Raw genomic sequence first — 13,180 nt, forward strand, 5'->3', positions numbered from 1 at the left:
AGATTCAATTCAAGATCGTGGCCGGGAGCTGCGGATGGATCCAGATGCAGTATCTGTACTTCTTTGTACTCTTCGAGAATTTGTTTATTGTCGTGAGAAGGTTTGTTTAATACGCTGTTCTTTTGTTGTTAACTTTACATGCGTAGAGTTTTCAGTCTTCTTTTTATCTATTTCTGTTATTTACCCCAATATTTTCAAAATAATTTCCTATAAATCCGGGGAAAGGTGTGTGAGGTGGCGTTTGGTGATAAGCGTGAGAAGATGCTTGAATTTCGACGAAGGCAGTTAGAATGAAGGTTCATCGCGGAGCTATAAGGCCCTCATGGAGGACTGAAGGTATCAGATTGTGATTATTGAGGGGACTAGATGTTCAATGGATCTTCACTGCGATCGAAGTCAAGATACGGTACTGTGCTGGTGGAGTACATTGCTTGGGGACGCGTTTTGTCGTGAGTTTGCTGCTTTAGCAGCTTGCGTAATCTTGAATTCCTCAGCTTCAGATATTTTAACTGAACTATCACGTACGGCCTCGTTGTATCTCAGGGGTTTCTGTACACTTTTAAGGGACCGCGACGCTGTGGTCAGCTGCTATCACTGGCGCATGAACATATGCAGATTTGATAGGAAATGATCTTATCAAGGAAACATGAGAGTTGGGGGTATAGTCGCACGATCTGAATAGATCTGTTCCATGTAACAGAAGAAGAGATTTAGAGGGAGTTTGAGGCGCATCGGAGGCTTTTGCATCGAGTGATATTGGATACCTTGAATGTTGGCCATTTCCATGCGGAATGATGCTTTGAAAAATTGAATGTGGAGGGGTTACAGTCGCGGTGGAGTTTCGAAGTAGAGCGGGGTTGGAAGGTGTAATTAGTAGAAGTTTTTTCGGAATTCGTTTCGGCTTCCAAGGTACAGCGAGTGTTAGGTCGATATACTTGATTACTAGTGTATTTCGTCGACCCAAAGCACATTCACTGTTTATTATAGCCTACAGGATTGGTGCCAAGTTATTTGAAAAATTTATGAGCGTCTTCGGATCTGTAAATAGTCATGGTGAAGTTTGCGAGGCAACTGGAATTATCGCTTATACCTGAATGGAAAGATGCCTACGTTAATTACAAAGCCCTCAAAAGGGACGTGCAAAGAGTCAAGGAAAATCGTGCGCAGAGAAATATTCATAGGTGTAACGAGTCCATGGCGGGTACTGGAGCGATCAGTCGAACGTTGACACGCATGTCCACTTTTAAGCACAATGTCGAAAACCAAGTCAAGGGTAAGGGTGCCAGCGGCAGGCTGTCATTCCGCCACGGCGGAGCAGAGCCTTTGCGGCCCGAGGATTTTCTTGTGGTATGGTAGCCTTCTCGATTTCCATGATGTGAATCCTCGAGTCTTGTATTTGAATTGAGCATGAGTTGTCCTTATTCAGGTTCTAATCATACAGAGGAATGTGTGCTCATAGAAGACTTTCAGAAAATTTGGATAGAATGTAAAGTCGGAATCATGGACTGAATGGGTGATCTGTTTGGTTGAATGTCCATGAATTATTTAAGCCAGATTCTGTCAGGCATATTGCGTATATTCATATTGACAATTAGAGGCTCTGGCTTGAGGACATCACAAAGAGGTTTAATGCAGCGCCTTGACGAATGACGATGTCGAGGAATCTAAATTGAGGAATCTAAATACACGACAGGTGCACAGAATACAAGAAAATGAGGGCGGGCACTCTCAATTTGAACAATACCAGACGGAGTTGTTGAATCCTCTTCAGCCTGACGAGCCAGACATTCAGTTTTTCACGCGATTGGATGCGCAATTGAATAAGGTGAACCTCTTCTACAAAAAAAAAGAGGCACAATATATTGCCCGCGCTAAGCGCCTGGAGCAGCAGCTATTGACCTTATTCCAAGTTCGGGAAGAACATGAGCGGCAAAGGCAAAGGCTAGGACCCAAAGCAAAGGATCAAGACAAAGATGATGAGGAAGAAGACCATGACGACGAAGAGTTGGTAGATAGTACTGGTGTGTACAACTGACAATCCCTTGTTGGTACCGGAAAAATTACAGAATCTTCTATTCCGCTTGCCTTGCCTTTGTGGATTATTTCTCACTAAGAAATCATAACCTACAAGTTGATGTTTGAGTGTGAAACCCAATGTTAACATATAGTACGTGCCATCTTATCCGAATTTTAGTCTGAAATTTCGACGCCTTGACAAGCTTCATTGTTCTGGTATTGGTACTAAATTGCTAACAGATTTGACGTAAAAATACTTGAGATTTATCAAAGTCATGTAAAATAGTTTTGTCAACTGAGAATCCATGTGTCGAGCAGATAGTAATAATGAAGTTCTGTGAGGATTTTTCTCAGATTAAAGAGAATAAATCTGGTGATGAAAAGTCCATGAGTGTGGACGACAAAAACAGGGAGCGATCCACTAATCGAAAGATGGTGTTTTTTAATGTAGAATCGGAAGGGACCAAGGAAACGGATGCGGGATTAGCTGCCATCGCCGGTCCGAATTCTCAGAAAAGCTTCGACTCGTCAGAAATGTTTCGCAATGCCCCCTATAAACCTGAGCATCGCAGGTCTGGCTATTTCAACCAAGCAGTAAACTGTGATTGGAGTCCGTTTCGCTCTGTTATGAACCACACGGCGGATTTCAATTCTCGCTCGCAGCCGGATGTAAAGCTGACTATCCATAAGGATGAGGGTGAGGACGAGGAATCCGCTCAACGCTCCAAATTTAGTTATCTCTTTAAGGAGCCGAAGACTGTCATCCAGGATATGATTGACTTGAGCCTCAGCAAGAAGAAGATTGCAACTTCTGAGAAAATGCTTCGTAAAGCTTTTGTTGAGTTTTATCGGGGGCTAAACCTTCTCAAAAGCTACAGGTAAGGTCACATTTGGTTTCTTACCCAACTCCTCTGCCATGTGGACCGCTCATCTTATGAACTTGACGCTAAAAACCCGCAGATTTCATTTCATTAAGGACAATGCTCTGCTCGAGGTCTTTTTCTGTGAGCACTTTTTCAGTTTGAAGATACTGAGTAATCACAGACGTGTTTTTTCACGTAATGAATGTGTTCAGCTCCTTGAATCTGGTAGCTTTCGCTAAAATTATGAAGAAATACGACAAGGCAGTGAAGCAAAGGCTAGGCTCTGTGTACCTAAAAGAGGTTGAGCGGTCCTATTTTATTACTTCCAACAAGGTGAAATATATTTTCCTGGTGCAATTTCGTATCATGCGTGACAGGTAGTGGAATTGCATGTATGTATGTTCTGTTCTCGCACGTAGGAGTCTAGGGGTTGATACTACATTAGTTTCAGAACTGTGTTACTCCAAGACATTATTATTCTTCGCTGAGCAATTTGTTCAATTGTCGTCGTGAACACAACAGTAAATAACTTATGCTTACTGACTCAACTTTCTATTAAAACTTGCAGATATCTAAAATAATGGTTAGAGTTGAGGATATCTTTACTCAATCCTTTTCGTCACAAGATCGTCAAAAAGCCATGGCCCAATTAAGGCCTCAGCGACAACATTCTGAGCATACGACTACATTCTTTTTCGGTATGGTATAAATGTTTGTATAAGTACCTGTAAAGTTGATATGAAATAGCTCCCATCCAGAAGCTCATGCGTGCGTTCTTTTAAAACCTCCAACATTGACCGATCTATGACTACTGCACACTCACTGTTGGAAGGTGAACGCAATTTTTTTCAATAGAACGATGTGGAGTGGATTTGAGCTTTGTAGGATGAAATGAATACAAGCTGGGCGAGTCAGGGTTTTGCACACCTTCAGCTGAATGTGATTGTTGCTGCAGGTTTATTTTCTGGCATTTCTATGTTATTACTGGCCGTGTTTATTGTAATGCTACGCGCTTCTCCGAGAGTCGGACGTCTGGGAGACGTTAGATATATGAACACCGTTTTTTATGTGTTCAGGTACAGTACCTAGCCTCAGTCTTATAAGTAAGTGACTAACCAGTGAAGAATTCTATACGATTATTAACTGACTTTCATTATTCATGATCGTCAGCTCTCTTGCCCTGGTGCTGCTACATTTGTACCTGTACGGTTGGAATCTTTACACTTGGCGGCAAACTCGCATCAACTATCCTTTTATTTTTGAGTTTAAACCGGGCACAGAGCTGGGATACAGGCAGGTTTTATGCGTTGCCAGTGGCTTTACAAGCTTGTTACTGGCAGCCATGAACTCCCACTTGTATATTAGTACGAAAAGGGCACCTCGGTTCAAAGTATCTGAAATCATTCCATTGGCTGCAGTGTTGGTATGCGTTCTTTCTGGCAACATCAAATCACCGCAAATTGCATATTCTTTGTTAGTTTTCTGAACGTTGAATGAAATTTTTGTTCATCGTTTCACTTTTTATGCAAGCCTACTTAATCTTGCCGGATATTTGTGTTGGTGCTGTGCAGATATTTGTTACAGCTATTTTTGCACCTGTCAACTTACTGTATAGGTCTGCACGGAGATTTTTCATCCGATGCTTTCAACATCTCATTCTTGCACCTTTTCGTAGGGTACAGAATTCTTTAATTCCATCATACTGTTAAGATGATTACTGCGAAAACTTAATAAGACGGGTTTATATTGTTCATTTGCAAACAAAGATATGTCGTGTACGATGGAGTAGGGATATTATCTGAGCTTGCTATGATCTGGAAGATCTGTATATCTAATTTATCTTTTGGTTGTCTTCAATTTTCTTATTTCTTTTTCACCACTCACATTGCAGTTAACGAGAACTAATTAGGATTCATTTTCCTCTTTACTGTGCCAGGTTGTATTGGCCGATTTTTTCTTGGGAGATCAACTGACAAGCCAAGTCTTTTTGTTTCGAAATATTCAGTTCATGTTGTGTTATTATTCGAGTAGTTCTTTCCTCGATCGAGTGAATGACAGATGCGACACCAAAAATCCCTTCAGTCAGTTAGTATATGTTTTCTCTATGATGCCTTACTGGTGGCGTTTTCTACAGGTGAGATGCCAGACTGGAGTGTGATCTTGATTTGGTAATTGTACTTTGTTTTTTTGTTTCTTTTTAATTATTATTAAGGACCAGGAAAGCACAGATCAAAAAGATCATAATAGTACTTGGCCTTATGCAGTGCTTGAGAAGATACCGAGACGAGGAAGACACAGATCAGCTGTGGAATGCTGGCAAGTACGCCTCCGCATTAATAGCTGTTCTGGTCAAAACTCGATACGTGCAGAGAGGAACCGCAATTTGGTTGGTTTTGTTCATACTCTTTTCATGTATTGCCATGCTTTACCAGCTCTACTGGGACCTTGTAATTGATTGGGGGCTACTTCAACCTCATTCCCAGAACCCTTGGCTTCGCGACCAGGTCATCTTGAAGAAGAAGTATCTCTACTTTCTTTCTATGGTAAAATGTTTTTACGGACTTCTGTGTTCTTCCCAAGTGCACCTTCTGCTGCAGAATCTGTAATCTAATCTATATTATTAGAGAAGAAATCCTTGTTAAATGTTAGAACCTGAAACATGTGCAGATTGTGAATGCGGTGCTGAGAGTAGCCTGGCTCTCCTCAATTCAAGGGTTTCATCGAGCCATCCCTGGGATTGGAAAACCTGGTTGGGACGCTATGTTTGCTGCTTTGGAAGTGATTCGACGGGGTCATTGGAACTTCTATAGGTATACATGAGGCAATTATTGCAGTGATAATCTTAGCTTGTCTTTGTTGGTCATTACATGCAAGGGTATTCTGGTGCTCTAGTAGCGAAGTTGTTGATACATATATTATACCATGCACGGTGAGCTACTTATATCGTGTACTCATCAAGGACTTCAGCGTTAATGTGGCCAACAATTTTGTTCTGTGATTGGTTCATGTAGACTGGAGAACGAACATCTGAACAACGTCGGAAAATACAGGGCTGTCAAAAGTGTTCCACTTCCCTTCGACGAGTCTGATGGTGGAACCGTTTTATGATAATGCTCTTTCCTCCTGCAAAGCGAGGGTCCCTTGGCTCTGCACTATTAGCTGCTCATGCCTTCTGCATTGGTCTAATGATTGTTTTTACTAGATGCCACAGTGACTCAAATTTCTGTCCAAATCGTAAGGGTATGCAATGTTCATTTTTGAAATCCCAACAATTTGGAAACCTTATCCCCGATGCGTACACCGCACCAAGCTCATGCGGTGGTCAATGATAAAGCCCTCGCACGGTTGGTCGTCAATTCAATTCGAAGCTCGTGATGGTAATCCACTTTTCTAAAGTGCCACTTTGATTGCTTCATAACACAATCACCTTGTCTACCACCAAGAGATGTATAATCTGCCCCATTAATCCAATCCATTCGTATTCATTACGTCATTCTCAGCTTTTTGTTCAGGATAATGGAGGAAGAGGAGTTTATATGAAGTGAACAGAAAATCAACCACATTTGATGCCATAACTCTGTTCATAAATTCACTTTTAGGAACTTGGCTTTAACCTTTGGGCAAATATAAAACATTTTTATGATTTAAAATTCTTACTAATGTCTGCTACAAAGCCTACTACTTTTTATCATTGTTTACATAATCAAAATGTATTTCTGATAAGATCAAAAAACAAAAAAAAATAAATAAATAAAAATCAAATCAAGACTAATAGAAAATTCTAATAATCTCATAGTTGAAATAAGAAATTAGAATTGAATATTATTTTGAGCAATTTGATTGGACATTTTTTTACTTTAATTGTTTGAAAGTTTACTTCTTCATCTAGTAGATGTTATGTATTTCATCAGGTGATTTTGAAATGCCAACATGAAAAATATTCAAAATACATGGCTTAAAAAGTCATGGATTTATTTAAAAGTTTATTTTTTTTGGACGAAAACTAAAACAATTGTATAACTTTAATTAGTTTATTTAAAGTAGAAAAGTAGTATACAGAACTTCTAGACTACATACAATAAATTTTAGACCCAAGTAAGTTGTTATCAATATAGAAGCAATAGCTTAAATTCATTGATATATATTCTATTTTTATCTATTTATATATATATTTTGGCTTTTTTGTATATAAGGTATTTTTTGTATTAAATTGCTAACAAAAAGATAAGAGAGACAAGAAAGGAATATAATTATTGTTTAATTTCTAAAAATATTGTAGTACCTTTTTTATTAAAAATATTAAATATAACATTAATTAAAATAAATATTTATAAACTTTTAAATTATAAATAGATTTTTATTTTATTAATAAATTTTTATATTATAAACATGTATTTGATTCAATTAAAATTAATAGTATTGAATCTTATCATAAGATATCAAAAAGATAATTCATCAAATTTTCAAGTTGATTATTACAAGTTGAAGACTAAATAGGTTGGTGTTAAGAACAAGAAATCAAAGAATATATATGAAGAAGTGAAATATTTATTAAAGAGGGATGAAAAAATAGAAATAAAAAAATAAATATATTGAAGAAGAAATTGGAATGGCTATTGCCAAAGACTAAAAATCTAGAGACTTTTGAAATTAAACTTGAGGCAAGAATAGAATTAAAAAGAGTGAAGAAGGCTTCTACATATATTATCTAATTAGGAGCTATGTCACAACTCTCTACAGCACCTCCAACATGTATTCACCTTGTATAACATGTGTCTAACTTACAAGAAAAGTTTCTTGTATGTTCACCTCATGGATAGCTTATATTACAAGCTATCAACCTATGCAATATGTGGCCAACTTGTTGGCCAAGTTTCACCCAACCAATCACCTATAGACACATTTAAAGATAAAATCATGTCTATAAAGCTTCAATTTTGTAAGTTATTCATGCTTTTTTTCAAAGAAATTGCTGATTTTTTTTAAAATAATTAGCATAGATATTAGAAAAATTCTAAGCATCTCTTTTAAATATTTTTTTATTTTTATATTTAATTTTCTATTGAAATTATTTATGAATATTATTTATCCTATTTTTTATAAAATCAAGTATAATATTATTATTTTCGTATTAAACCACCTTATTTTTTGAGATTGTATGCTACTATTTTATAGATTGGTATTAGAATTTTTTGATAGAATTTATTTTTATTAGAACTAAAAAGAAAGATTAATATAATTATAGATACTTATATTTTTGATTGTGACAACAAAAGCACAACTATTTGTATGCTATTGTATTGATGACTTTGTATAATACATAGTATTTTTTTGAATTCTTTGCTTTTTAAGATTATACAAGAAATTCAAAAGTACATAATTTAGATGCTCAATTTTTCATATTTCATCTATAGCAAGGACTTACTAAAGCATATTTTAATATATCTCATAATTTTTTTCATATATACAACTTATTTGAGCCTTATAATTTTTATGTTTTTCTTAATGTAATAATTATAAAATAAAACATTGTGTGTTATATTATCACAAATGGGAACAGATGATAAACTTCACCCAGTAGCTTTTCATTCTAGAAAATTTTCAACAGCTGAGATTAACTATAAAATCCACGACAAAAAGCTTCTTACAATCATGGATTCATTTCAAGAATGGCATCATCATCTAGAAGGCACTTCTAATCCAGTCACCATATATACAAATCACAAGAATCTTTAGTATTTTATATCAACACATATTTTAAATTGTCGCCAAGCCCATTGGAGCATGTCCTTGTCAAGATTTGATTTCAAGATCATATATCGACCCCAAAAAACAACAAGGTTTATCAAACGCTCTTTCTAGACATTTTTATCTTATACCAAAAGAAAGAGATGCATCTTTTGATTAGCAAAGAATAATTCTGTTGAAGCTAGAGTATTTTCATCTTTGAGTAATGAAATCAATGTTGACTATTGATTTGACCCTTGTAACACAAATCCAATCAAGTATGTCTTCTGATCCTCTTGTTTACAATATCAAGAATCTTTCTTCTAAGTCCCAAGGTACTTCTAAGTTTGAGTTCAAAAACACCCTACTCTATTTTGAATGTCGATTATATGTTTCAAAAAGAAAAATACAATTATGTATTCTTCAAGCACATCACGACTTTCTAGCAGCAAGACATTTTGGATACAACAAGACTTTAGAGCTTGTATCTAGAGATTTTTAGTAGCCACAAATGTAAAAGGGTGTGAAAGACTTTCTTTAGTCATGTGATGTTTGTTCAAGATCAAAAATTCCTCGTTATCGACCTTATGGACTTCTTCAACTATTATCTATTCCAGAACAACCATGGTCTTTTGTTTCTATAGATTTCATTACAAATCTTTCAATCTCAGTTGCTTATGACTCTATATTCATGATAGTAGATCATTTTACCAAGATGGAACATTTTGTACCATGTACAAAATCTATCACATGTGAAGAAATAGCTAAGCTCTTTCTTGACAATATCTATTACTATCATGGATTATCCAAAGATATTATATCGAATAGAAGAACTCAGTTTGTATCAAGATTTTAGCGGACTCTTTTTAAGATTTTAAAAGTAGATATAAAACTATCTTTGGCATTCCATCCTTGAACTGATGGACAAATTGAGGGTGTTAATTAAGTTTTGGAACAGTATTTAAGATGTACCATCAACTACCAACAGGATGATTGGACAAATCTTTCACTATTGGCAAAGTTTACTTATAATAACATAGTACATTCTTCTACAAAATAAACACCTTTCTTTGTCAATTATGGTTATCATCCAAGACTTGATACTTTTGATTTTTCATAAGCTGATAATCCTATAGTGAAAGATTTGATAAATCATTTATCGGAGCTACATATAATAATGAAGGCATAGTTAAAAGAAGCTCAAGAACAATAAAAGATCAATGCAGATGTCTATCAAAAGGAACAAATATCATTCCACACGGGTGATAAGGTATGATTACTTCATTGCAATATCAAGACCACTCATCCTTGTGACAAGTTGGACCATCGTAGACTTGAACCATTTCCTATTTCTGTACAAATCAATCTAGTTACATATTGATTACACCTACCAGAGTCAATGAAAATTCATCCAATATTCCACGTATCTCTTCTTGAACAATACAAGATAGTGGACATACCAAGAAAAAGACAAGCTCCACCTCCTCATGTAGAAGTAGATAATAATAAAGAGTTTGAAGTGGAAAAAGTCTTAGATTCAAAGCGATGCCAAAATAAATTTGAATAACTTGTCTATTGGTGCAAATATGATATTAGTGAACACACATGGAAGCCAATAAAGAATCTTACAAATACAACAAAGACGATGGAGGCTTTTCATCGACAACATCTATCAAAATTAAGATGAAAACATATCAAGGACAAAAATATGATAAAAATAAATAAAAAAGTGAGACTTCTCTCAAAAAAAGATGACAAAATAGAAATAAGTTGATATATATATATTAAAAAAGTAATTGGAATGGCTATTGCCAAAAGCCAAGAAAACTAAAGACCCTTGAAACTAGACTAGAAGCAAGAAAAGAGTTGACAAGAGTGAAGAAGGCTTCACTCTTGTCTCTATATATATTATCTAACTAGGGGCTACATGGCGATGTTCTATAGGACCTCCAATATGTGTTGACTTTGTAGAATACATGCCTTGACTTATAAGATAAGTTTTTTTACGTGTGGACTACATAGTTAGCTTGGTCTTCAAACTAACATGTGTCGCACATGAACAACTTGTTGACCACGATTCTAATCCAAGAAGTCAATTAAAGACACCAATAAAGTCAAAAGAGGATCTATGAGGCTTCTAGAAAGCTTTCATAGCAAATATTATAGAATTAACTTATTTCTACCTATTTATACATGTAATTATTGGCTTACATGCGTATGTCTATGATATTACCTGGTCTTTTAATGACAAGTTCTACGAGGAGCAGTCATCATATGTTGAGGAAATCTACGATGCGACAAATTATTTTTGCGACATTCTCTGATCTTTGTTCTCTTCAAAGATGATTGATAGGGCCTCACAACCATCGATAGTATCCCATACCAAGGTGGAAAGACCACCTAGTTATTTGATCATTATTGAGGCCTTCATGACTTCTTTCGAATAAAATATTTGGAACACCGTCAGGAGTTGTTCTTACCTCTAATGAAATCACCAAACATTGACAGTTTCTTTTAAGGTCGTGATAGCAAACATGTTGTATCTTGCCATCTATTAAAAAAATAATATGTCATTCTTGAGGATCTTCATCTCGATTGCATCATCTTCAAGGTTGTGACAATTGTAATGTCTTATATGACAGGTCAGCAAATGAAGGCTCTTGAATCAAATCTGTTGGTTGTTGGTTCTCCATCTCCTCAATGTCACAACTACAAACAAGCTACAAACAAGAATTGAAAGTATAATATTATCTAACTTAGATCTTGCTCTTTTATAAGGAAGGCATTCATCTTGATTTTGATAGATGTCGTCGATGAAAAGCCTCCACTGCCTTTGGTGCATTTGCAAGATTCTTGACTGTCTTCCATGTTCATTCACTAATATCATAACTGTACCAATGGACAAGATATTCTAATTTATTTTGACGCCGCCTTGAATCTAAGACTTCTTCCACTTCAAACTCTTCATTATTGTCCACTTCTATAGGAAGAGGTGGAGCATGTCTTCTTCTTGGTATGTCCACTATCTTGTGTGGTTCAAGAAGAGACATGTGGAATATTGGATGGATTTTCATTGACTCTAGTAGGTATAATCAATATGCAACTGGATTGATTTGTGTAGATATAGAAAATAGTGCAAGCCTTCGATAGTCCAACTTGTCACAAGGACGAGTGGACTTGATATTGCGATGAAGTAACCATACCTTATCACCCGTTGTTGTGTTGTAACACGATTATACCGTGAAAATATAAAGAAAGGGGACTTTTATTAATGTTCAGTCACCTCGAATATTGAAAGCAACGACCAATTCAAGTGCAAATACTGAGAGGTCAGGTTCAGTCACCCTGTTACAATCAGCCGGGGCATACTGAAATACTTCGTTTGATTCCAATAACTGGAATCAACAGAAAGAAAAAGGACCAATTCAACGATGGGTGAGTCTAGTTCGAAGAGCCAATTGGATCCAATTTCAAGGCATCCAATCCAGGTCCTATTACGGGCCTCTTATCCAATATGAGACGTGACTTGGTCGGGCAATCCAATTTGACCCAATTACGGGAACATCCAGGTCTTACTATGGGTCTCTTAGCCAATATGAGACCTGAATTAGTCGGGCAATTCAATGTGGTCCCGATTACGGGGGTTCCGATTCCTTTTCAGGCTGTTTCATCCTTTGTGCTGTTCCGGGAACGTCCTTTCGATAAAAGGATCTCTTAAAGGTAAAAACGGAAGAGAAAGCTCTAACGGCGGGAGTCAATTCCGGATCCAAGATGGAAGATTGAAGAAATTCAGAGACTAGGGTTTGAAAGAGGGGAGAATTAGGGTTAAAGGGAGGATAGGTTAAGAAATGAAGGGGAGAGAATAAGGTTTGAGAAGAGGGAGAGCTAGCTTTCATGCTTCGGGCGGAGAAAAAAGACAAAAGATTGGGATTTTTTTTCTTCATAAGGTTTTGGGAAGATTGAGGCAATCGTTGCTGAAGTCAGTGTTGTAATGGAATCGGGATTTTTAATGAAGTGGGTGTGATTGCTCTTGACTGTTTTGTAAAATCAAGTTACGTCTGTAATGAAGAATTAAAAGGGTGTCTATAAGATTGAGTATGCAAAGTGAATGAAATTTATTGGATTAATCTAACGAGACAGTCAGTGGATACAAGATCGTGAGTATAAAGCGGTATCGAAGATTAGCAGTTTGGGTTCTTCGGGGTTCTCTGTAACATCTAGAGACCTACCGGCTGGGGCAAATAGGATTTCGGAGAGCAGTCGAAGGACATCCGTATAGATTTATAGTACATTCTTGGAGTTGTTTATATTCCAACAGTCAAAAACCGATAGACTGCTTGAATATTAGCGAATCTCCATACTACCTTCTACAGCCAGACGCTCGGCGCATTCTCGAGCAGGAAAGCATGTAATACGACATAAAGTGGTGAACCCGATGTGAAAGCTTGAGGTGGAAGGTATTGGATTTCGTTTGATTTTATTTTTATTTTATGGAAAACGAAAATAAAAATTTTGAAGGATCTTTGGGAAAAGTTTCTGGTGGGGATTCTTCTAAAGGACAAGGTATGCACATG

At 36.4% G+C, this 13,180-nt stretch overlaps 1 protein-coding gene across 1 annotated transcript; it reads left to right on the forward strand.

Annotated features, from left to right (window-relative positions):
- Nucleotides 1–359: 359 nt before the first annotated feature.
- LOC112276113 (phosphate transporter PHO1) lies at nt 360–6,378 on the forward strand. Its single transcript, XM_024507146.3, has 12 exons — nt 360–1,347; nt 1,694–2,021; nt 2,468–2,894; nt 3,092–3,212; nt 3,448–3,577; nt 3,835–3,955; nt 4,050–4,302; nt 4,451–4,555; nt 4,816–5,013; nt 5,144–5,422; nt 5,547–5,689; nt 5,891–6,378. Exons 1-12 carry the CDS (start codon nt 1,051–1,053, stop codon nt 5,985–5,987), a joined length of 2,499 nt encoding a protein of 832 aa, XP_024362914.1. The 5' UTR covers nt 360–1,050; the 3' UTR covers nt 5,988–6,378.
- The last annotated feature ends 6,802 nt before the right edge of the window (nt 6,379–13,180 follow it).

This window comes from Physcomitrium patens, chromosome 23 (genome assembly GCF_059467195.1).
Source record: "Physcomitrium patens ecotype Gransden chromosome 23, ASM5946719v1, whole genome shotgun sequence".
NCBI classification, from domain to species: domain Eukaryota; kingdom Viridiplantae; phylum Streptophyta; class Bryopsida; order Funariales; family Funariaceae; genus Physcomitrium; species Physcomitrium patens.

What these genes read in the sequence shown, in the direction of transcription:
- LOC112276113 (XM_024507146.3), top strand. Translation starts at nt 1,051, where the DNA reads ATGGTGAAGTTTGCGAGGCAACTGGAATTATCGCTTATACCTGAATGG. An exon ending in TTCTTGCACCTTTTCGTAGG is followed by an intron (nt 4,556 to 4,815) that starts GTACAGAATTCT and finishes TTACTGTGCCAG; the next exon opens with GTTGTATTGGCCGATTTTTT. An exon ending in GGTCATTGGAACTTCTATAG is followed by an intron (nt 5,690 to 5,890) that starts GTATACATGAGG and finishes TGGTTCATGTAG; the next exon opens with ACTGGAGAACGAACATCTGA.